The following is a 22,575-nucleotide window of genomic DNA, read 5'->3' as shown; positions in this document are numbered from 1 at the left end:
TTAAATCACCATCCCCCGATTATCTCCAAACGGAAAAATATCACTCCAACTCCATGGCTAACTAATGAAGTGAAATACATGATGCACATCAGAGATGTAATGAAAAAGAGGTCCATCCATAGTCCAGAATTTCTTGACCAATACCACACATTGCGTAATAAAGTTAATAATCTTTTAAAAAGAGCAAAAAATTGCTACTTCCATAAAGAACTAAGTGGATCTAGCAAGCCTCCAAATATTTGGAAGGTCCTGAAACCATATATCAAGTCAAGAAGTAAAACGATATGCGCACTAAAACTCAACAATAACATCACGTGCAACCCAACAGATATAGCCATCGGCTTTAATGAACATTTTATAAATAATCAATCAAATGTAACGTTATACTCGAGTATCAATCCGCTGGACTTTACTGAGCAATTGTCTTCCAACTTCTGCCTTAAGAATGTCACCGTAGAAACAGTGTTCAATCATCTAAAATCTCTACCTTCTATTAAAGCCTCTGGAACTGATGGTCTACCTGTCAACCCAATAAAGGGCTTAGCAATTATCATTGCTCCAGTCGTTACTGAAATCATTAACAAATCATTTAACTCGGGCGTTTTCCCAACAAGATGGAAAGAGATATCCAATAAAAAAAAGCTTTATTATTATATGTATATAGCGCAAGACGCAATTCAGTCTTTTCACTGGGCATCGGATCAAGCCACTCTCCATCCATTTGTTTGCTATTACAGAGAACACATCGGAGGACCATTAAACCGTGTTAACTATGTTGTAATATCTGATAGTGTAAAGCATGATGCTACAACTGTTCACGTGTTTTTAATGAAACTTATTGAGTTTTTGAAAAAAGCTTTAACCGGTTTGCGGGGAGTTGTTTACTTCTCAGATGGTGCTCCTTCCCAATATAAAAATTTCAAGAATGTAACAAACTTATGCTATCATGAAGAGGACACAAATGGAATAACCGCTGAATGGCATTTTTTGCAACTTCCCACGGTAAAGGCCCTTGTGATGGCCTTGGAGGGTTTGTGAAAAGACTCGCAGCCATGGCTTTAGTGTTCGTAAGGGGACAAAATAAAGTCGGGGTCGGGGTCGGGGTCGGGGTGGGTCTAACCCCGCGAAAAACAAGTCGGGGTCGGGGATGGAAAATTCTTTGAGTTTATTATGAATAGAAAAATTATAAAAACCCAATTTTACTGAGCCTAGAGGTCTATAGCTTAGGCAATTGTTTAAGTAAGTTGTTTCATAAATTCACAAGTTATTTACAAACGTTGTAACTCCTTAGCTGAGACTGAGAGAGCCCGAAACAACGGAAATTATGAAAGTGAAACTAAAATTTAAAAAAGCTACTCAAGTCGGAGTTAAGCGTCGAGCGAGAACTACTTCAGCGGCATCAACCGAAGGTCATTCGGATCATTCTATTGTCGCCCACGAAAAAAGGGAGAAAAGGAACCTATATATTTTATATATTTTTAGGATTTTAGCGTGGTGCGTTGGCGCGAAAATTTAAAATTACACTACAAAAACATAACCCCGAAAAATGGAAAACCCCGACTTAATTTGCGACAGTCGGGGTCGGGGTCGGGGACGGGGACAAAAGTCGGGGATCCCCGACTTTCGGGGTCGGGGTCGGGGTCGGGGTCCCCGTACGAACACTACATGGCTTGTCTAAATAACACCATTATTCTAAATCCAGAGCAACTTTTCACGTGGGCTAAAGCAAAGTGGCATTCAAATGAAGAAGGACTTGACAAAATATCTTTTGAGTTTGTGAGACAAAATGAAATAGACGAAATGGAAAGCACTTTAAAAGTTCGTTACGAAAATGCTCATCGGATCAAAGGAATTAGATCTATTCATTCAGCTGTACCGATAACAAAAAGTGAAGTTCAAACCAAAATAATGTCATCCTCAACTAAATCTACGACAGTTCAAGTCCAAAAAGAATCTGAAAGTCACATTCTACCTTGGTCAGATATTCGTGGGTTCATTGTTGCGAAACGAGACGGCAAATGGTGGCTGGCATTCATTTTAGAGAAAATCGATGTCCATCAAGAGCTAGAATTATGCTTTCTTCACCCTCATGGACCAGCTGCTTCATATCGTTTCCCTAATGAAGAAGACCGAGGACGGCTTCTCCGTAGAGATGTCCTGGTAATTTCAAACCCTACTACAAAAACGGGTAGATTATGGAAGCTACCAGCTGCGGAAACGAAAAAAGCTATAAGTGCTAAGACTTTGTAAATTCTTTAATCATTAAATTGATTTCTCTGTGCTATACAAGTCTGTTGTTGATAAGCTATTAGAAACCAACAAACAAATATGCAGTGGAGTAAACTTTGCCCTTAATTTCACAAATAATGAAACAATTATATTTAAGTGTTTATATATCAGGAAGTACACCTTGGGGGAACTTATAATAAGTTTTCAAAAAATACGAGGAAATTTGGTTGTTCACAAGGAAAAAAATAAATTATGAAAAATCTCCCCCCAAAAAAAATAAATATTGTTGAAGTGGGTTAAATAATTAAACTATCGTATCCATAACAATAACAGTTTAATTCGTTAATAATAACAAAAACATGATGGTATAAAACAACACTGACAATTAAGCGGCCTCACATGTGGGCTAGAGTTAGAGAGAGAGTGAGCAGAGTAGAATTAGAATGTGTGCATTTTGTACAGGCGCCCCCTAGTGGCGATATATAGTAAATGTTAAAGTTTAGGGCTCCCCATTTATCACTCCCCCTCTTTAACATTCACAGCATTAAGTTACAATAAGTTAACCGTTACTCTATATCAATCATGAATATTCAATAAATTTAGACAATGTTCAAAAGCAGTTTTGTTGAGGGATTTCGTTAAGATATCTGCAACATTATCTGAGGTTTTTACATATTGTAAGGTAAAATTGTCTTTATCAATATTTTATCTTATGAAATGGTATCGCAAGTCAATATGCTTAGTGCGTTGGTTTTCGATACTATTTTTGGTAAACGCGATGGCTGATTGGTTGTCACATAATACTAGGGGTTTGTCAATATGTACATTAAAAGTTTTAAGCTCATTGATAATCGGCTGCAACCATAAAAGTTCCTTTATAGCCTCAGTCAAAGCAACATACTCAGCCTCTGTCGTAGAGAGTGCCACGGACTTCTGTTTCATGGATCTCCATGACACTGGTGTTTTTCCAAGATAAGCAACATAACCGCAATGAGAACGTCTGGTATCTCTATCTGCTCCCCAATCGCTATCACTGTATATCACCAACTCTGGATTTTTCATACCATGATAAACTAGTCCATGATTTGCTGTTGTGATTAGATAGCGTGTTAGTTGACTTAGTCTATACCAATGAGTATGTCTGGGATTTGAGTTGAATTTCGATAATGCAATTACCGAAAATAGAATGTCCGGGCGCGTCCTCTGTGCGACGAACATTAAACATCCAACCAAAGCACGATACGGAACATTTTTCATGAGAGCCATATCTTCTTCCATGACAGGACAATCCTGTTTTGTCAATATGGTATTATGTACCATTGGTAAGCTCACCGGTTGCTCCAGGCATATTCCAAATTTCATCCCTATTTTGTTGATATAGGATGTTTGATGTAACTTTAAGGTTCCTTCCTTGAACTCGAACATGACTCCTAATAGTTTACGAATTGGTCCCAGACATTTTATGTGGTACTTTGTAGACAATATATCATGAGTTTCTTGAATGCAGCTGTTATCTTTCGCCAACACTATGAGGTCGTCAACATAAACCATAAGGATAATTTTGAAAGGTATGTAATAAATACAATTTGTGCCTCTCAACTTAGAAAAACCCAAGTCAGTGAAACTTTTGTCAAGTTCTCGAAACCACTGTCTGCCACTTTGTGGTAAGCCATAGAGTGACTTCTGGAGGATTAGACAATATTGAGTAGGATCTGCCTTTGTATACCCTGGTACCTGTTTCAAATATACGGGTTTATCAAGGTTGCCATACAGATATGCATTTGTCACATCCATGTGACTATGCACCCATCCGAAACACATGACAAATAGTGAAATAAATAGTCGTATAAGTGAAAAGTTTACGACTGGAGAAAAAACTTCATCATAATCGACGCCGTCAATTAATCCAAATCCTTGTGCCACTATCCGGGCTTTATATCGGACGATTTCTCCATTATGGTCCTTTTTCAATGCATAGACCCATCGGCATCCCATTATTTTACCACTTGGTTTCTTGACTATTTCTGCTACCTGTCGTTCTTCGAGGGTCTTCATTTCTTGATCCATGGCTTTTTGCCATTCATTCTTTTGAGGTGAAGTGAGAGCTTCTTCGTAATTTGCGGGTATCTTAACTTCCATATAACAAGCTTCAAATACCTCTGCTACATCTGCCGGAGTAATACCAGATAGCATCATTGAAGTCTTGAGGGTCTTAGAAAAATCAAAAACATTTAAGTCATAATTCATCTTCTTTTCCTGCATGTATCGTGTTATATCAGGTTTTGATCGGAGCTGAATACCATCTGGGTCGTAATAATATACGTCTCTCTGACCTGCTGTTTTCCCTGATTTACGGGTTCTAATTTCTCTTGTCCAACCCGGTGGTAATCCAATAACTGGTTGTCTCCCTGTATGCTCCATGGTTATTTGAACTGGATTTTCTGTATTGTTGTCAATTATATCTATTTGTACTGGTTCCACTTCTGGCTTCACTTCCATTGGTATTTCATCCGCTTTAAATTCCTTGAACCTATCAAATGCTTCGCTTTTATGCTTCATCATGTATACCTTTGTATATCGGCTTTTATCATCGATAAACGTTATGTAGTACACAGCTCCACCTAATGAAGTAACGGGTGACGGGCGCCAAACATCAGAGTGAACAAGTTGTAATAGTGCTGTGTATTACGTGTGCTTTTCGCCACCTTGCAGGGAACGCAAACTCCAAGATTGCCCTTTGATAGTTCTAGACCTTCGAGCATTTTATGTGCCGCCATGTATTTCAGGTCTTCTTCGTTCATATGGCCAAGACGTGCATGCCATAAATGAGTTCCGCTAACCTTCTCACTCCAGTCCAGTGAAGCGGTTATTGATAAATTTTCTACTACATCTTCCTCTACATCTTGACGTCCATCTGGTAAGACAACAGCTTTGACAGAGTAGAAATTGGCATTGGTTAAAGGCGCTTCAAAACCGAAAACTCCATTCGGAAAATATGTAGTAAAACGTGAGTTCTCTATTATGGACTTCATCAATGAGGCGGCCAGATATCAGGTTTCTGCGCATCCCGGGTGCGTGCATTACTCCTCGTAACTTAAATATATTCTTGTCCATTTGCAACCATATATCTCCACGAGCAATGACATCAGACTTGCCTTCTCCCATGGCTGCTTCCGTAACGAAAGGTGAGTAGGTGTGGAACCAATCTCTACATCGACAAAAATGGTGAGTTGCAGCGGAATCAACTATCCATTCATTTTTATTGTATCTGTTATAAGGGCTGACGCAATGAAAGCTCCTCTGCTTCCCTTTTTTGTTTGCAGTCTATCATCTTTCTTATTCTCTTTTGGTTGAGACATTTTATTTCTACAATCTGTGGCTCGATGTCCCCATATATGGCAGCTATTGCATCGACCTTGAAATCTTCTACCTGGCTTAGTGTTGCCAAAATCTTTCTTCACTTGCGCTGAGAAAGCATTTGATGCTTGTGATGAAGTTTCGTGTAAAGTATGCCGGCTATGTTCTGCAATTAGTTGATTCTTTATTACGCTTGGTACGAACTTTGCATCAGGAGCATCGTATATAATTGAGACTAAACTTTGATAGGACTCGGGCAAAGATCCAATCATTTGGTATGAAACTTCCTTATCAGCTACAGTCTCCCCTGCTTCCTCTAATTGCCGTCTTGCATAATAAATTCGTCCAATAAAAGCTGGCATTCCTTCACCATCTTGATATTCTATGTTGTAGAATTGTTTTCGTAGCATGCCAACGCGGGCTCTGGAAATTGGTTCAAAAGCGGTTTGTAATGCTTTCCACACGCCTGCTGCTGTTTTCTCGCCCTCTATCAGGCTTCTAAGGTCTTCCGACAATCCAAGGGCGATAGTAGAATAAGCCTTTGCTTCTCTCAGTTTATATTTCGGTTGTACCTCAGCTGCCGCTGTTGCTCCTGGTGGAGATTCTGTTTTGTCCACAATCTCCCATAATCCTTGATTTTTCAGCAGCATTCCCATCTCAAACCGCCAGCTCCGATAATTATTAATTGATTGTAATTTCCTGACTTGCCCCAACATCGTTAAGCTGCCGTCGCCATTTTTCTTTATTCTACGTAATTGCGTTGTTATGAAACCAGGCCTTTGCTGACGTTGTCGTCACACTCTTCTGTTTGTTAATTTAACCCTTTGTCTCCCCAGCAGAGATGCCATTTGTTGAAGTGGGTTAAATAATTAAACTATCGTATCCATAACAATAACAGTTTAATTCGTTAATAATAACAAAAACATGATGGTATAAAACAACACTGACAATTAAGCGGCCTCACATGTGGGCTAGAGTTAGAGAGAGAGTGAGCAGAGTAGAATTAGAATGTGTGCATTTTGTACAGGCGCCCCCTAGTGGCGATATATAGTAAATGTTAAAGTTTAGGGCTCCCCATTTATCAAATATGGTTGAGGTGCGGGGGTAAGGTAAATTGATTGTAACTTAACTGGAAAACACAAGAAAATAATTTTACAGATCACGTAATGTGATCAAATAAGGCAATAAAAGCCAAAAAATAATTTTTCTAAATATAGCTATTTTGGGGATCCACGAATAGGTGACTTCCAAATTTCAAATTTCAATTTGTTTTCAATTTTTTTTTAAATCAATAATCTGGGGCATTAATTGATTAATTACCTGGAAAATAAACCATTAGGCATATTTATATCACTTTTCAGACTGAAACTCTAGCGATTTTATAGTTAAAGCGCAACTGGCATATGGAAAACTGCCAAAAAATATTTCGTCCCGTAACTCCCCTCAAGAACTTTTTCAGCACTTCTGCTATACAGGGGTTGGTTTTATGCATAACTACACGTGTTCACCAAATTTCATCAAAATCAGTAACTTGAGGGGTATGGACCTGGTTGATTTGACCTGGAATGACTCTCCTTTATTTATCAAATTCATTGAATTTTCAAATTTTTACCCAAATTTGAATGAAGTTTACCCAAACTTGATAAATTTCACCCGAAATAGTAAAAATTTAGCATTTTAGTGAGATTTGAAAATTTAATTTTTTTTTGGTTTTTTCGAATAATTTCACAGTAAGAACCCTGTGAAACTGAGAAAATCCCATGCTTTTTTAAATGAAGATTTTTTCATTTTAAGTTGTCAAAAACATTTTTGATTGCCATAGCAAAACGGAAGTCAAGCGTAACTTTTCCCTTGGTGAAAATTCATGTTACCCCAAGGTCTACATACCCCCCGAGATTCATTAAAATCGGTGATTAACACCTCGGGTACACTTCTCGTAAGCGAAACTTTGATATCACTGACTTTATTGGCCAAATATTCATTCGATAGTTAGTTACCTCAGTGTAGGCATAGCTAATCAATTTTAATGAAACTTTGGCCATACACAAGACCTGTGTCCTGACATAGACCTAATTTTAAAATCTGTGGTCTGAGATATTTGAGTTTCAAAGTTTAACGTGATAGTCTATGGGAATGTAAGACTACTTAAAAAATAAACATCAGTCAACATACGTAAAATATGTTCAATATGTTCGTAATTTTCTTTAAAAATCTTGAGAAATATTCTTGTGAAAAATAAAATGAATTTAAATCAGATTCTTTTAACATGAAATGTCTCATTTTGATTTCTTTATAATCTGTTTTTGTTATCTTACGTTTCAATTTTATATTAATAGTGATGGATCAAGCAGTGTTCCAAAGAAATTTGAAACTTGAATTTAATAAAATGGCTTCTTTTTCTGTAAGTTACGTATATATCTTTCTGCTCGAAGTTACAGGTTATAGGTATTTTCTTACGAAGTATAGCCAGTTTAGTAGCACAATGGACCTAATAAATAATAGGCAGTTTAATTACAAATTGGAACTTTTTTAGCACCTTAGCGAAACTTTTATTAAATATTTAATAGTCTTATCATAAATCTTTCAATTGAAGCCAAAGTTTGAGTGGGTAGCCTATTAATATTAACAAATATGAAGGCAGCAACCTATTCACCATGCTATTTATGGAAGAAAAACTAGGCCTCCTATCTTCCCCAGCTAGAGGGGCGAAACAAACAGCTCTATGTACGTAGAGAGCATCATCCGTAAATCATGAAAGCAGAGACTATAATTGCACTTGCACATGAATAGGTTAGCACAGTTCACTGCTCTGATATATTAACGAGTTTATTAAAAGATAGTTTAGTTCATTGAAAACGTTTGATTTATTATACAATGGTAGCACTAATACCTCAACATGAGGCTATAGTTGGGCTAGCATATTCTCAGTTAACATGAATTCATTGTTGGTATCTTATTATTTGGTGTATCAATGGAATCATACATTCTGCCTTAAACCAATGACTGTCACTTTGTCTAAATTAATAATAATAATAATCAGCTAGGCTAATACCCAAGGTACCATCTTAGGCCTAAGTAAGTCAAGAGACTTTTAAATTCAGGTGGCCTGGTTACAATGCGTAGGAGGGTGGTAGCAAGCCCTTCATGCCGCATGCGCCAACAGCTCCCTACACTCACTATTACCGTTAACTTCAAGTTTTTATGGAAGGGGAAACCGAAGAGCTCAGGGGGGAAACCCCTTAAACCAGTGGGGAGAGACTTGCAAACTCAACGCAGGAGTTGTTCAGAGTTTTCACCCAGTGCCACAAGCTGGGATCGAACCCGGCTCCTCTTGCTGCGAGGCGAAAGTACTAACCACTCTGCCACCTCACCATTAATACTACTTGAAAAGAGATAGTGAAATCAATGTTAAGGATATTTAAGCTGGGAAGTTTGCTTTTTATAACATTGGGAATTTAAATAGTGATCACATTAATTTTGTAACTCCTATAATTCATAAGTGCTGATTATTGTGAAAGAGAAGGGTTATCCATTTTTAAATGATATTTTGTTCACATTTGTTATCTTTTAGGATTTTACTTACTGTCTGTGTTGTTATTTATTCTTTCAGATTGATGATTTTGTGAAGTCATTTGAAGATTATATCAGTGACAAGCACAGGTAATAACTATGGTTCCTTTGGTTAAAATTTTTGGAATCTTCAATTTCGACACTTCTCTATTTTGCACTTAACAATATTTACCAATATTATTATTGTGTTTCAATATTTCTTAACCAAGTCAGTATAACAGTATTATGTTTCTATTCATAGGCTTAAAAAGTGCTTGTCTGGAACCATCACAGATGAAAACTGTAAAAGGTAGATTTATTCATTGAATTCCAAATAATCAAACAAACTTTTAAGCTTTAGAACTGAGTTAAGACTGTTTACTAAAAATTATTTATTTTGAAATGTTGCAAAAAAATTCTTTAATTTACTAAACCTGGTTAGAAAAGAGTATTAGGAGTTTTACTATAATCGGTTTTTAGCTTTAAAATATCCCAAGTCATTAAAAAGATCAATAATACATGCCAACATATTTGGCACCGCATAGTTCTTGGATATCTCAGTCTTAAATTGGATTTAAGCTATACAGAAATTATTTCCTGATTGCAAAAAAGTTATGATCCCATGTTATTTTAATTTAATAATATATAAAAAAACAACTAATATTTACTCAATTAACAATTAAATGCTCAAAGTAATTCAATTCATACACAAGATTTTTCCAAATGTTTCTATCTTTGTAGCGCCAGGCATCACTTGCAAGGGTCACTAGCGCACCTTTTGACTGAAGTTGATCTTATACAAGTAATTTTATATTTTTTACAGGTATATCTATCTTTTAAATTGTATCTAATGAGTTTTTTAACACATGTTTAGCCTAATATTGCTAGAATCCTTTTGGAGCGAGCTACAGAACTTTCATATGAGGATGTGTAAGTTTTTTAATTATCAACAGTGGTCTAAGGGCGATTAAAGTATCCCAAAATAGCGATTCCTCGCTAAATTAACAGAAAGGGGGAGTGATTTCAGAAAATCGCGAACTTCGCTTAAAATTGGTGTGCAGAGACATCTCGATCGCAAAAATAACAGGTAAGCTTTCTGTTTATTTTGCGAGAGGTCTACGGTAGTTCTAGCCGCCAAAAAGCTTGCAAAAACAATGGCGGATTGTGGTACTCAAAGAGCTCGGGAAATAAATTGAGAAGTAAACGCTTCTTACCTACTTTAATAAGATTAATAATACAACACGATAGGTCAGAATCTTTTAAATTATTAAACTTTGAGTTTCTAGCTCATTATCGCTTTCCCAAAAATGTTTTTGTCAAATTATTGGCAGAGCCAAGGCTTAACCATAGTCACGATTTACGGAACACTAAATAAGCCAGCCACTCTTAGCAACTTTACAGGTAAGAATAAATTATAATAGGCAATCTTATACATTACTACTTTGGGTGTATTATAAGGCTTGGTTTATTTTTAGATCCTTATTTGCTGGTAGTGTATGCAGTGGGTTTTAACTAATGAGTTAGTAATGACATGGTGAATTTGTTCAGTGTATCAAAGATCTTTAGCTATCAACCAGCGTTTATACAAATGCATCTACCCAGAAGAAACCTTTCCTCGGGTAGACTATTAGTTTGCGATAAAAGATGTATTGGAATATTCAAATTTATTTAATTGGCATGCATCAAGAGCTTACCGAGCCAATTTGATGTATTACCTTAAAAGTGTTTGTCAGTTAATTCTACACGCTCTGCACCATGATTTCGATTGTGAGGATTGCAAAATAAACAGCCCGCTAAATCTGAATCGCTAAACTGTGATCCTGTTAATATTAACAGGAGTTGCAAAACGTCTCTGCACCAGGCATTAAGATTGTATCAATGTTAAACCCAATTTTGATGAATTAAAAAGCACTAATGGTTATTGGTGTAATTACTATATTTATATTCATGGCATTTTGTTCTTTTGCAGTAATGATGATGAAAAATGCTTACCCAGATTAATATTTTCCCAGCTACGTGCTTGTGACATAAGAGATAAGGTATTATTTCAATTAGCAGTTTTCTTTATTTTAAGCCGAAGCCTGCGGCTAAAGCGAAGAGATCAAACCTCCTAAAAAAAATCGGAAGCAGGCATAGGTGCAAGGTTCAGTGCCATAAACTTCAAAACCATTTTGCAGTAACAAGAAAAGGGCTACTTGCATCACAACATACCATTAAACTCATTCCGAGTTATAGTGATTTTGATCTCTTAGATAATGCAAAGTTTAAAATCTTGGTATTAACCTGGAATATTGCACAGGGTAATGTGAAATCATCCCAGTAATGTCACGATGGGTAAACTAGAATTTGGTACACATTTTCTTACTTTTGAATAAATGGCTTTGGTTTTTATTTATATAGTAAATACAGTTAGGATAATTTATTATTTTAAAACTACTGGAGTAATAATTAATTCCATTGTCCAAATCAATTCGAAATAGCTATGCCAATATAGTAAAGTAAAAGTTAAATTTTTTGTATTATCAAATATGGATTTTTTTCTAACAAGTGACTTACAGGTTAATTTTTTGAATTTTCAGGGTGTGGCTGAAAAAGTTATTGAAGTTCTTGGTGTACTTTCATTTGCTCTTCAGAAAGATCTCATTGGTTTACTGCCAGAAATTTTCAGTGTTTCGTTTCATGATGATGTGGCAAAACACTTGTGGTAAGTAAGGTGATAGTTTAAATGTGAGAGGATATAAATATTTTAAATTTAATAAGGATGCACTGATATGGTACAGCCGATATATCGGTGGTAATATTGGCCGATATTAACAAAGTTATCTATTATAACTGTAGTGTATATTGTTATCGATATTTCAGACAGACATCATAGTCAAGTCTCATAAGCTCCCCTCTATTTCTTTGCCTATTTTCTTGTTTCTCCCGCTAGGGGTAGAAACCCAGTTTAGACTACCTTGGGTTGGTATTAACGACGATGGGTTCTTCTCTTGCGTACCGTCAACCAAAAACGTATCATGTACCCTTTTGATTAAACATTAAACCTTTTTATTTACCTTAAACGAGTTATTATTATGACCTAAACACAAAATATAAAACGCAGTTAACAGTATGATAAAATCATTGTAAAAGACAGGTAAGTACACTGTCTGTGATGTACGTGATTTATAGTTTAGTGTTTATTCCAAATCATACCCCTAGACAAAGCCTTATTTTTAATTTCTATTATAATGTTGGCCCCAATAGTGAAAGCCAGATGTGTACCCGGATTTATTTTAGGTGGGAATCGATTGGTTCTTCACGTCCAGATAGGCCATACCCCTAAAAGTTCATTATTTGGGGTGATCACAGTATAATCACACAGGTCTCCCCAAACCTTCGCTACAGTGTTTTCAAAACATTTCAACCCTACACCGCTATGCTGCATTGCTTGTCTCCGGTTTCACCAGGTGAATCAGTGGAAACCTTTATTGCTGATCTGCAGGCTTCGTCCGTCAACTGAAAGTTCGACAAACGTGATGAGATGATTGTTGACAATTTTGCATCAACAATGACGCCATGAACTGATAGCAGAAGAAGAGGAGAAGAAAGTAATAACTTTAGAAAGTACGCGTTACCACCATTCTTCTCTCGCGATTTTGGTGAAATGAAAGCGGAAGATAAGGACTGACAGCCACAGACACAAGTAAATCTTATACTTTCCAAACCAACCAACCAAGACAAACTCGCACAGACATCATCAAGAAGGATTGCACAACAACACCGAAATATAAACAACTGGATGATGGGGAAATTGTTCTAGATTCTACGTGTCACAAATGCAATCGTAGAGGTTACATTGCAAAGGCATGCTTAAATCCACTTGTCAAATCGTCTGCACCATCAGCCACTTTTCACTGGTTTAACAACATCAATGGGATTCCCAATGACCGAAGCAAAGATTGTGATGATTACGAAGCGGAAGTTTACCATATAGAAGGCCTACAACATAACCTGAGGACACCAATCTGCATGATACTCATGCTGGCTATTGAAGAAGAAAAGTGGGAGCTAAATCCTTTAACATAAATGTATATATTGATCACCAGATGACGCGTTCTAGTGAACATGTTGTTTGATACTTTGTTTCTCCCGTTTTGTTCCCTCACTCACCCTCTGTCCGACAACCATGGGTTGTTGTTTATATTTATTTTTGTTATCTATATCTTGTTATACTTTTAGTAATAAACCATTCTATTCATGAACTTCATAGTGTGGTTAATTTAATTGCCCCTTATACCTACTTCATTGGCATCTCTGCTGGGGACTATGAAGATTTGACGACATTGTGGCAAGGTCCGATTTGAAGTTACTAAAATGGTGGATGGCAGTTTGGAAATTTTTGGGCAAGTAGCAAAACTTAAAAATTATTAATAATTACTGGGGATGGTGTTTTCAAATGAAAATGTTGCTCACTAATCAAGGATTGTGGGAAATCGGGAATGAAACAGAAAAAGCACTGAAGAAGACATCCCTCCTAATGACAAAATTACCCTGAGGGTGAATGGAATGCCCATCATGTTCGAGGTTGATAATGGTTAAGGTTACACTATGATTCGTAATGAAGATTTTGCGATCCTTGGCGACAGATCTCCAGTACAACCCTTCTCGCGGGGCTTCCAAATTTACACGGGGGACCATATCAACATTGTTGAACAATCGACGGTACAATTTGGCACTTACACAGCAGACCTACCAGTTCTCATCGTTCGAGGCACAGGACCCAACCTCAAAGGTTGGAAGTGTTTATACTCACATCATAATATCCTTCCATCTATCATTCAATCAAGTAGACGTATCTGCAATTTTCTGAGGGACGACGCCGATATTGACAAGCTTCAGACGAAGCATTCCACACTCCTGGCCTTTTAAAGTTAAAAGGTGTACAAGCCCGTCTTTGGGTTTAGTGGGCCAGAACCTGCTCTACCCATCCCCCGTGGCCTGGTACGCAGCCTGGTCTCAAAGTATATCTCAGATCATCAATTTAAACTTTGGTTTGAGATGAATGGTCAAAGGCAGGCCAAAGAGTTTATCCCAGGCCCTTCTATGCAGAGAGCAAAAAAGCTACTCTTACTCTCTAAGACTGATATAAGATTGGTAACTGACCAACTTAACAGACACTTAAATCTTATTGGAGTCAGTGATGACCTAATTTGTAGGGCTTGTCTAGCTGAAGAAGAAACTGCCTCTCACATTCTTTGCAGCTGTGATTACTATGCGGCTCAAAGGTTTGAGCATCTCGGTATGCACTGGTTGGAGCGGCATGTCTTTTTCAACATCTCGGCCAAGCAGATTCTTAGCTTTGTGTCAAAAATAGGACGTTTAACTTAGTCACAGGTTGGGGTGGCACAATGGACCTAGGGTCGAAGTGCGTGCTTGTCACCCCTTTAAATTCTAATTTTTCATTAAAAAAAGTTTGCAAGAGCATATCCGAATGTTTCTTTTCATTTTACATGATACCATAAGTTAATGATACCTCTAAGTAGACAAATAAGCCCTTTCAAGGTGGAATCTTTGTCCAGAAAATGTGATGTCAAATCTTGTCTCTCCGATTCCCGCGAAAATGAAAGATTTGAAAAATATCTCGGACCCAGCGCCGCTGTGCGGTCGAGAATGAAACTATATTGGGCTGAGAGAAATAAACCAATAGCAAAAAAATGTTCTTTTGCCTCTGTGGGGGGAACGAATTTTCTAGGGGAATACCGAAATTTATCTCTTTTGGGGAAGTTCAAGCTAGCCTTGCACCAAACGGGATTAAAGAAACGTCAGCTTCGGCAGTTCCAAGTGTATGTTAAGGCTACTTTGATACGCAGTACGGAGAGACATAGGTCGATTTGGACAAGCATATCCGCCATAGGCAGCATAGCCATTTGTCTACTTAGAGGTATCATTAACTTATGATGATACATATTTTCTATCACAAATCAATTAGTTTCTTTTATTTACACTCGTAAGCCCCTGTCTACAAAAGTATGATAGCTTTTGAAATCTGGCGCACATGGCGCGGACAATCAAATATATTATCATTAGTTAATTAAAATTTTTTTTTAATACTGGTATCGGCCAATATAGCAAAGCCGATACCGATATTAGAAAAATAGGCAGATATATAGGTGCATCCTTAAAATTTAAATGGGTTTATTTTTAATTTAAATTTGATTAAGCTTCTTTGTTTTTAGTGATTTGTTGATGGAAAAACAGGAGCTAAGTGTAGATATTGTCAATTCACTCTCAAACATGGATCTTCAGCAAAATGCAATTAAAGAAGTAAATTTACAATGAATGGTGGTGCTTGGTTAGAATAAAGCATGGTTTAAAAAAAAACCTTTTTTGTTCTTATTAAAGGTTAAAAAAGTGGTTTTAAAATCCATTCAGTCTGCTAAAGTTGATGATTTACCTGTTTTGTTAACATTTCTACTGCAAGATCAGGACAGCATGGAAGCTTATCAAGTAAAATATTTTCTTACCCGCTCAGTGGTGTAGCAGGGGGGTGGTCCCTCTCAATACATTTCAGTACAGAAATGTATTGAAAGGAATGGCAAACAAACAAGCAGCCAAAGCTCTAACTAATTTACCTGCGTGTTAATTTTAATTTACCATAATTTAATTACGTCAATTGTTAGGTAACTAGAAGAATATAATAAATTATCTTAGAATATTTTTGTGGTTTTTTGAAGTGAAAGTCATTCACTTTGTTTTTGTAGTGGTGGATACGAAGCAATGGCAACTTCATAGCATTACAAATAATTAATTTGATAGATATAGTATTTTTATGTTATGATTTGATCAGTTTATTATAATAGCTATTACCATAAAAACTGTTGCTTACTATAAACCCTTTATATAATGCAAGAAATATAACCTACTAATGAATATAATTATTCACAATTTTTATCAGTATAATTTTACACTACTCTTACAGCTACTGTACATGTAATTTTTATATATTTTTTCGTAGATGGCAACTGAGCTTCGTTCAACAATTGATTTAATGCCAAGTACCTTTGAAAGTTCAACTCCTCTGGGGAGCCAGTAATTAATTTATAAAATTAAAAATTTTCTTTGTTGTTAATTTTAGTTCTTTCAGACCTGTCAATAAGACTAGCATTGATGTTTTAGTTTTAGAATCTATTCTTAAACAGTGCGCATCACAGAAGTCAGTGTGGCAAGGTTGGATAAAAGTGGGTATTATATTGTATAACCATTAAAAATGTATATGAACTTTCCATTTTTTTGTTAAAGGCTATTGAAAAAGTTAATCTGCGTGCTGAACATAAGGTTTGTCTAATAATGTTTTAACTACATTTAAATTATGCAAGCTCAAACATACATTTCAGAAATTTTTGTGTTATTTTTAAATTAGTGGTCATGTTCAAAGTAATAAATAATAAAATTGTGAAGTACATGAAACCAAATTATTAGCTAATAACAATTTTATTAAAAGCTATTGAATGATAAAGCCAGCTGCTTCTAAATTTTTAACTGTAAATGTTTTTTATTTAGAGTAACAGTGGGGTAGCGGAGTGGTTAGCACTTTCGCCGTGCAGCAAGAGGAACCGGGTTCGATCCCAGGTTGTGGCACTGTGTGAAAACCCGGAACAACTCCTGTGTTGAGTTTGCAATTTCACTCCCTGCTGTTTAAAGGGGGTTTTCCACAGCCTATTCGGTTTCCCCTTTCCTTAAAAACTTGTCGAGGTTAATGTTAATAATAAAAATGGCATGAAGGGCTTGCCACCACCTTCCTACGCATTTTAACCCAGCTGCCTGAATTAATGCCTTTAAAAGTCACTCGATGACTTAAGCCTAAGGTGGTGCCTTTAGTGTTAGCCTAGCTGAATATATTATAAAGAATACCACTGAGATTTAAAAAAAAATTAAATAAATTTTTGTTAATTAACCTTTTCAGGTCACATAGAGTCACGTAGTGATCAATACAAGAAGCTTCTAAACTGCTGGATTTCATCTGCTAAGCCGCTTATGTTCCAAGCATGTGGGTCATTCCATTTAGAATCAGGTAACGCGACCACCATGAGTCAACGGATTTTCATCAAATTTGGAACACATATTTCTGTTGCCAAAAGATGAAAGATTTCCAACTATTTTTCTAAAATAAGCGGTTTTTGATTTATAACAAAAAGGCCGCCACCCCTGAAAACTGTCTCTTTGAAAACTCAAATCCGTACCCTTTTATATAATTCTTAGTAAAATCCTTTTTTTTTACATACAATCTCAACGAAATTGACGTAGTTTATGTAAAACAAAGCGCTTACCGAAAGAGTCATTCCACGACAAATCGACCAAATTTTTTGAAATTTTCCACTCTACCTTCTTAGATTTGGATAACAATTTGCCTTAAGGGTTATTCTGGTCGAGAAATCCGATTTTCAAATTTTTTTTAATGTGCGATAAGCGGTTTTTGAGATATTCGCTATAGAACTTTACCAAAAAGGGCCAAAAAGGCCTGGACACCGAAAACTTGGAAATTGATATCTCCGTCAATAAAAGTCCGATTGTAATGGGATAAAGCTTATTGTAAAGTATTTTTCTTATACAAACCAGCATAAAATTTTAAAAATTCTATATTGAATTTCTCAGTCTCAAAAAACAGTTTAAATTGTATGACCTTTGACCTTTACCTGTGTGCCCAATTTTAGTGAAATAGAAATATTGTTTTTCGAATTCCCCGTTTATGATTTAGTTGAAAAGATCAAAATCCCAAAATAGTATTTTTAGTTCTTTAGAAATAAATTATTTTGTACAACCCCTCGTGCAGTTTTAGAGATATGGAACTTGGTATACATATCTTGTTAGTCCAGTCGATTTAAATTAAAAAAGGGGTGTAACAAAAAAAAATTTCAAAAGAATTTTTCTCTTTTGCAATGTGTTCCTAAAATCGGTCTGAACAGCCCCTGAAAAATTTTCATGAATCCCACCTTGGGAAAGTGGTCAAAAGTGGTCACAGGTGGTCAAGGTAGATTTTATTAGGAAAATACGGTCGGGGAAAATTAAAAAAGTTATCCTGACTTCATGCTTTGAGATAAAAGGCTGAAATTTGGTGAATATACTTCACAGCTATAGGGGATAATTATAGGTTAAAGCTTTTCACCGCCGCCATCTTGGATTCAATATGGCGGACGCAAGTTCGGTGTAAATCTCGGAATATCTTATCAAAAAACCTTATAACATATGCAAATACTCTTGATATTGTATATTATCTATATTTCCGGTTTATCACGGGCTTGAACGGTAATAATATTTTCCCGCCATTCGTAAAATACAATATGGCGGCCGTTTCACCCTACAAGAGTGAGAATCACAATTGTTACTGGGACGATTTAGTTTGGACTTATTCTAAAGGAACAGGGTTTATCTGTTTCTGTATCTATTTACGGTACGGGGCTATACAAATCTATTAGTCCATGTTTGGTGGTACATCAACTGATACTTTGACGGTCATTACATAGCCTTTTTTTCAAAAGTTGCATCTAAGAGTTCACTTGTGAAACCCGAGAGTATTCCCCTAACTATTTGTATTTGTATGGAAATAAAACGTCAAAAATCTGAACCATAGTGACCGGGGATGGATATTAGAGGGTGGTCCGATAACGATGGACTTAACACCAGCTATAATTTGCTTACTAAATTTAGTACGCTGCAAATGTACCAAGAGGTGCTCCGATAAGAGTTGTCGATGCAAAAGCCAAAGCCTTAATTGTTCGTCGGCCTGCGGACCTTGCCAATTAGCTATTTGCGAAAACTCATTGAAACCGGATATTGAACTCTGATACCGAAAATATTTAAGTTTTAAAATTTTTAAAATAAATTATTTAGGTTAATTTCATGTTTCTTTTTTTAAATAGTGTTTATTTTGACGGGAACGCTCCGAGAATGTAGTTTCCTATAGAATAAGCCAAAACTCGGCATAAATCGTCCAAGTAACAATTGTGATTCTCTCTCTTGTAGGTTGAAACGGCTGCCATATTGTATTTTGCGAATGGCGGGAAAATATTATTACCGCGCAAGCCCGTGATAAACCGGAAAAATAGATAATAGACAATATCAAGAGTATTTGCATACGTTATAAGGTTTTTTGATAAGATATTCCGAGATTTACACCGAACTTGCGTCCGCCATATTGAATCCAAGATAGCGGCGGTAAAAAGCTTTGACCTATAATTATCCCCTATAGCTGTGAAGTATATTCACCAAATTTCAGCCTTTTATCTCAAAGCATGAAGTCAGAATAACTTTTTTAAACTTTCCCCGACCGTATTTTCCAAATAAAATCTACCTTGACCACCTGTGACCACTTTTGACCACTTTCCCATGGTGGGATTCATGGAAATTTTTCAGGGGCTGTTCAGACCGATTTTAGGAACACATTGCAAAAGAGAAAAATTCTATTCAATTTTTTTTAGTTACACCCCGTTTTTAATTTAAATCGACTGGACTAACAAGATATGTTTACCAAGTTCCATGTCTCTAAAACTGCACGAGGGGTTGTACAAAATAATTTATTTCTAAAGAACTAAAAATACTACTTTGGGATTTTGATCTTTCCGACTAAATCATAAACGGGGAATTCGAAAAAAAATATTTATATTTCACTAAAATTGGGGTAACAGGTAAAGGTCAAAGGTCATACAATTTAAACTGTTTTTTGAGACTAAGAAAATCAATATAGAATTTTTAAAATTTTATGCTGGTTTGTATAAGAAAAATGCTTTACAATAAGCTTTATCCCATTAAAATCAAGACTTTTATTGACGGAGATATCAATTTCCAAGTTTTCGGTGTTGAGGCCTTTTTGGCCTTTTTTTGCTAAAGTTCTATAGCGAATATCTCAAAAACCGCTTATCGCACAATAAAAATAATTTGTAAATCGGCTTTTACGACCAAAATAACCCTTAAGGCAAATTTTTATCCAAATCTAAAAAGGTAGGGTGGATACCTTTGGACGATTTGTCATGGAATGACCCGAAAACGATATCAACCATGACGTATCTTTTATATTTTTTGCCTTATAAAGTCTTTTTTTTTAAGAAAAAGTAGATTTGGGGGTGGTTTTTTTTGAGACAATAACGCAAAACGCCCAACTCGAAAATAATTATAAAATATTTGACGTTATAGAGCGTAAAGGGAACTTTCTAACCATATATTAGTATATTTGAGTATTTGTGTGTATAACGGCAATAACTGTTTTTGAAAAACTACAAGAAATGCGGTTTTAGCGTTTAATCAAATCCGTACCCTTTTATATAATTCACTGTAAAAACTAATTTTTACCTACAGTTACAACGAAATTGACGTAGATTAAGTAAAACGAAGCGATAAAACCGAATACGAAATAAAAAATAACCTATCTTTTATATTTTCTGCGTTATCAAGTCTTTTTCTAAGAAAAGGTAGATTCCGGGGGGTTTTTTTTTAGACAATACCGCAAGACGCTCAACTCGAAAATAAATATATCATATATGCCGTTATAGAGCGTAAAGAGACCTTTTTAACCATATATTATAATATTTGAGTATTTGTGTGCATAACGGCAATAACTGTATTTGCAAAACTGCAAGAAATACGGTTTTAGCGTTTAATCAAATCCGTAACCATGCACTGCACTGTATAATTTTACATCCTTATAGACAACGTACTACACTTACTACGCTAAATATTACTTGATAATACGTCTACCAGAACATTTGTTTTTAATGCTCCAGACGCTGATTGCCGTGATCTATATTGTAACCGGCTTCTACCCTTATTTACAAATATTTAAACGGATAAACGAAGCCAACGGTTACAGTTATAGTTTAGACCCGTAAAATCTATTGTTAGGCCTACCGCAAGCAATGACAATGGATTGAATGGAATAATTATTTTATTCGTGGAAATTAACAAAAATTAAACAGAAAGAAAACTTACAATATAGTCCAGGCCATCTAATTCTAATTGTTAGCTTTTTAACATTCTCCTTTGAACGTTAGAGATAATTTATTGAAAGTCGAGAGCTCGAGAAAATGAGTCCTGTTGGTTTAACAAAGGCAAGGAACAAATTGTCCTCTCTGTTTTTAGATCGGCCGGTCTCAGGTTTTTATATTGAAAAACAAAAGCAAAAAAACTAATTTGTCCCACGTGATCAAAGTACGTTTGTTTTCCGTGTCGTAAAAAATATGAATGGAAGAGAGACTGCAACGAGGCGGGTGACATCTGTCGGTGTCAGCTGACCCGTTGCAATATTAATCGTTTCACTTAGGGCTTAAAGCCATTTTTCACCGTTTTATATATTTAACATGCAAGTACGTGTTAAATCGAATTGTAGAAAGCGATACATGTTAGCCCTAACTCTAGATGGCGATAATCGCGACTCGGACTTTATGATTATAAGGTGTTTGGTTAACTTTACCTTGATAATAGATTAAAAGAGCGTTACCTTATAGATATATCGCTAAAGGATGAGACATACTAGTGTATGTATATAGTCTGTGTAATGTACAGGTAGTTGGTTTTGCTATGAAATGATCTGGCAGCGCTGTAGATCTGGCAACCCGACCCTCCCCCTCACATCACTCCCTCAGCAGGTTTTGTAGTATGCGCTTAGTAATGTTCACTTGTAAATAATGTATAATAACGTAACCAAGTTTGATTAAATTAACCATGCACTTTATTGAGTATGTTTTCATTCGATTCACCACATTCTCAATGGTAGCAGAGCGTGGTTCGGAATGATTTAATTTAAAAGACAAGAAAAGAACATATATCGGCGTGGAACGGGAGCCGCCAAGGCCCGAATAGCGGTTACGTGTTTATCGGCAAAAACAAAATGGCGGAAGGTGGTTCGTCACCGTTAATGCAAATCAGTAAGCTTAATTCAATCAATTACAAAACATGGAAGTGGGAAATACAAATGTTATATAGTGGGGTGGCGGAGTGGTTAGCACTTTCGCCTCGCAGCAAGAGGAGCCGGGTTCGATCCCAGCTTGTAGCACTGGGTGAAAACTCGGAACAACTCCTTCTGCGTTGAGTTTGCAAGTTCTCTCCCCACTGGTTTAAGGGGTTTTACCCCCCGATCTTCGGTTTCCCCTTCCATAAAAACTTGTCGAGGTTAACGGTAATAGTTAGTGTAGGGAGCTGTTGGCTCGATCTCGTGGCATGCAGAGCTTGCCACCACCCTCCTACGCATTGTAACCCGGCCACCTGAATTAAGGGCTTCAAAAGTCGCATGATGACTTAGGCCTAAGGCGGTGCCTTGGGTATTAGCCTAGCTGATTATTATTATTATTATTATTTATTACATAAAAGGCTATTGAAGATAGTGTTGGGAGGGTCTACTGAAACCGCGGAAAACAAAAGAAAGGTGACCTGCCCCAAGGCTAGGCAAAGAAACGAGAGAGAGAGAGAGAG

At 36.3% G+C, this 22,575-nt stretch overlaps 1 protein-coding gene across 1 annotated transcript in view; it reads left to right on the top strand.

Annotated features, from left to right (window-relative positions):
• Positions 1-22,575, top strand: part of Fancd2 (Fanconi anemia complementation group D2) — a 62,586-nt gene that overhangs the window by 8,704 nt on the left and 31,307 nt on the right. Inside the window, exons 4-15 of the mRNA XM_090178764.1 lie at positions 7,923-7,987; positions 9,197-9,246; positions 9,398-9,445; positions 9,877-9,937; positions 10,010-10,065; positions 11,105-11,174; positions 11,715-11,839; positions 15,354-15,441; positions 15,520-15,624; positions 16,133-16,206; positions 16,262-16,355; positions 16,417-16,452. Coding sequence (XP_090034890.1) covers positions 7,923-7,987; positions 9,197-9,246; positions 9,398-9,445; positions 9,877-9,937; positions 10,010-10,065; positions 11,105-11,174; positions 11,715-11,839; positions 15,354-15,441; positions 15,520-15,624; positions 16,133-16,206; positions 16,262-16,355; positions 16,417-16,452 — 872 coding nt within the window. The remainder of the gene's footprint in view (positions 1-7,922; positions 7,988-9,196; positions 9,247-9,397; positions 9,446-9,876; positions 9,938-10,009; positions 10,066-11,104; positions 11,175-11,714; positions 11,840-15,353; positions 15,442-15,519; positions 15,625-16,132; positions 16,207-16,261; positions 16,356-16,416; positions 16,453-22,575) is intronic.

The sequence above is a fragment of the Leiobunum rupestre genome, chromosome 6 (genome assembly GCF_980474605.1).
Source record: "Leiobunum rupestre chromosome 6, qqLeiRupe1.1.hap1, whole genome shotgun sequence".
Classification (NCBI taxonomy): domain Eukaryota; kingdom Metazoa; phylum Arthropoda; class Arachnida; order Opiliones; family Sclerosomatidae; genus Leiobunum; species Leiobunum rupestre.
Note: the sequence above shows the minus strand (reverse complement) of the source record. Positions and strands in the feature narration are given on the sequence as shown.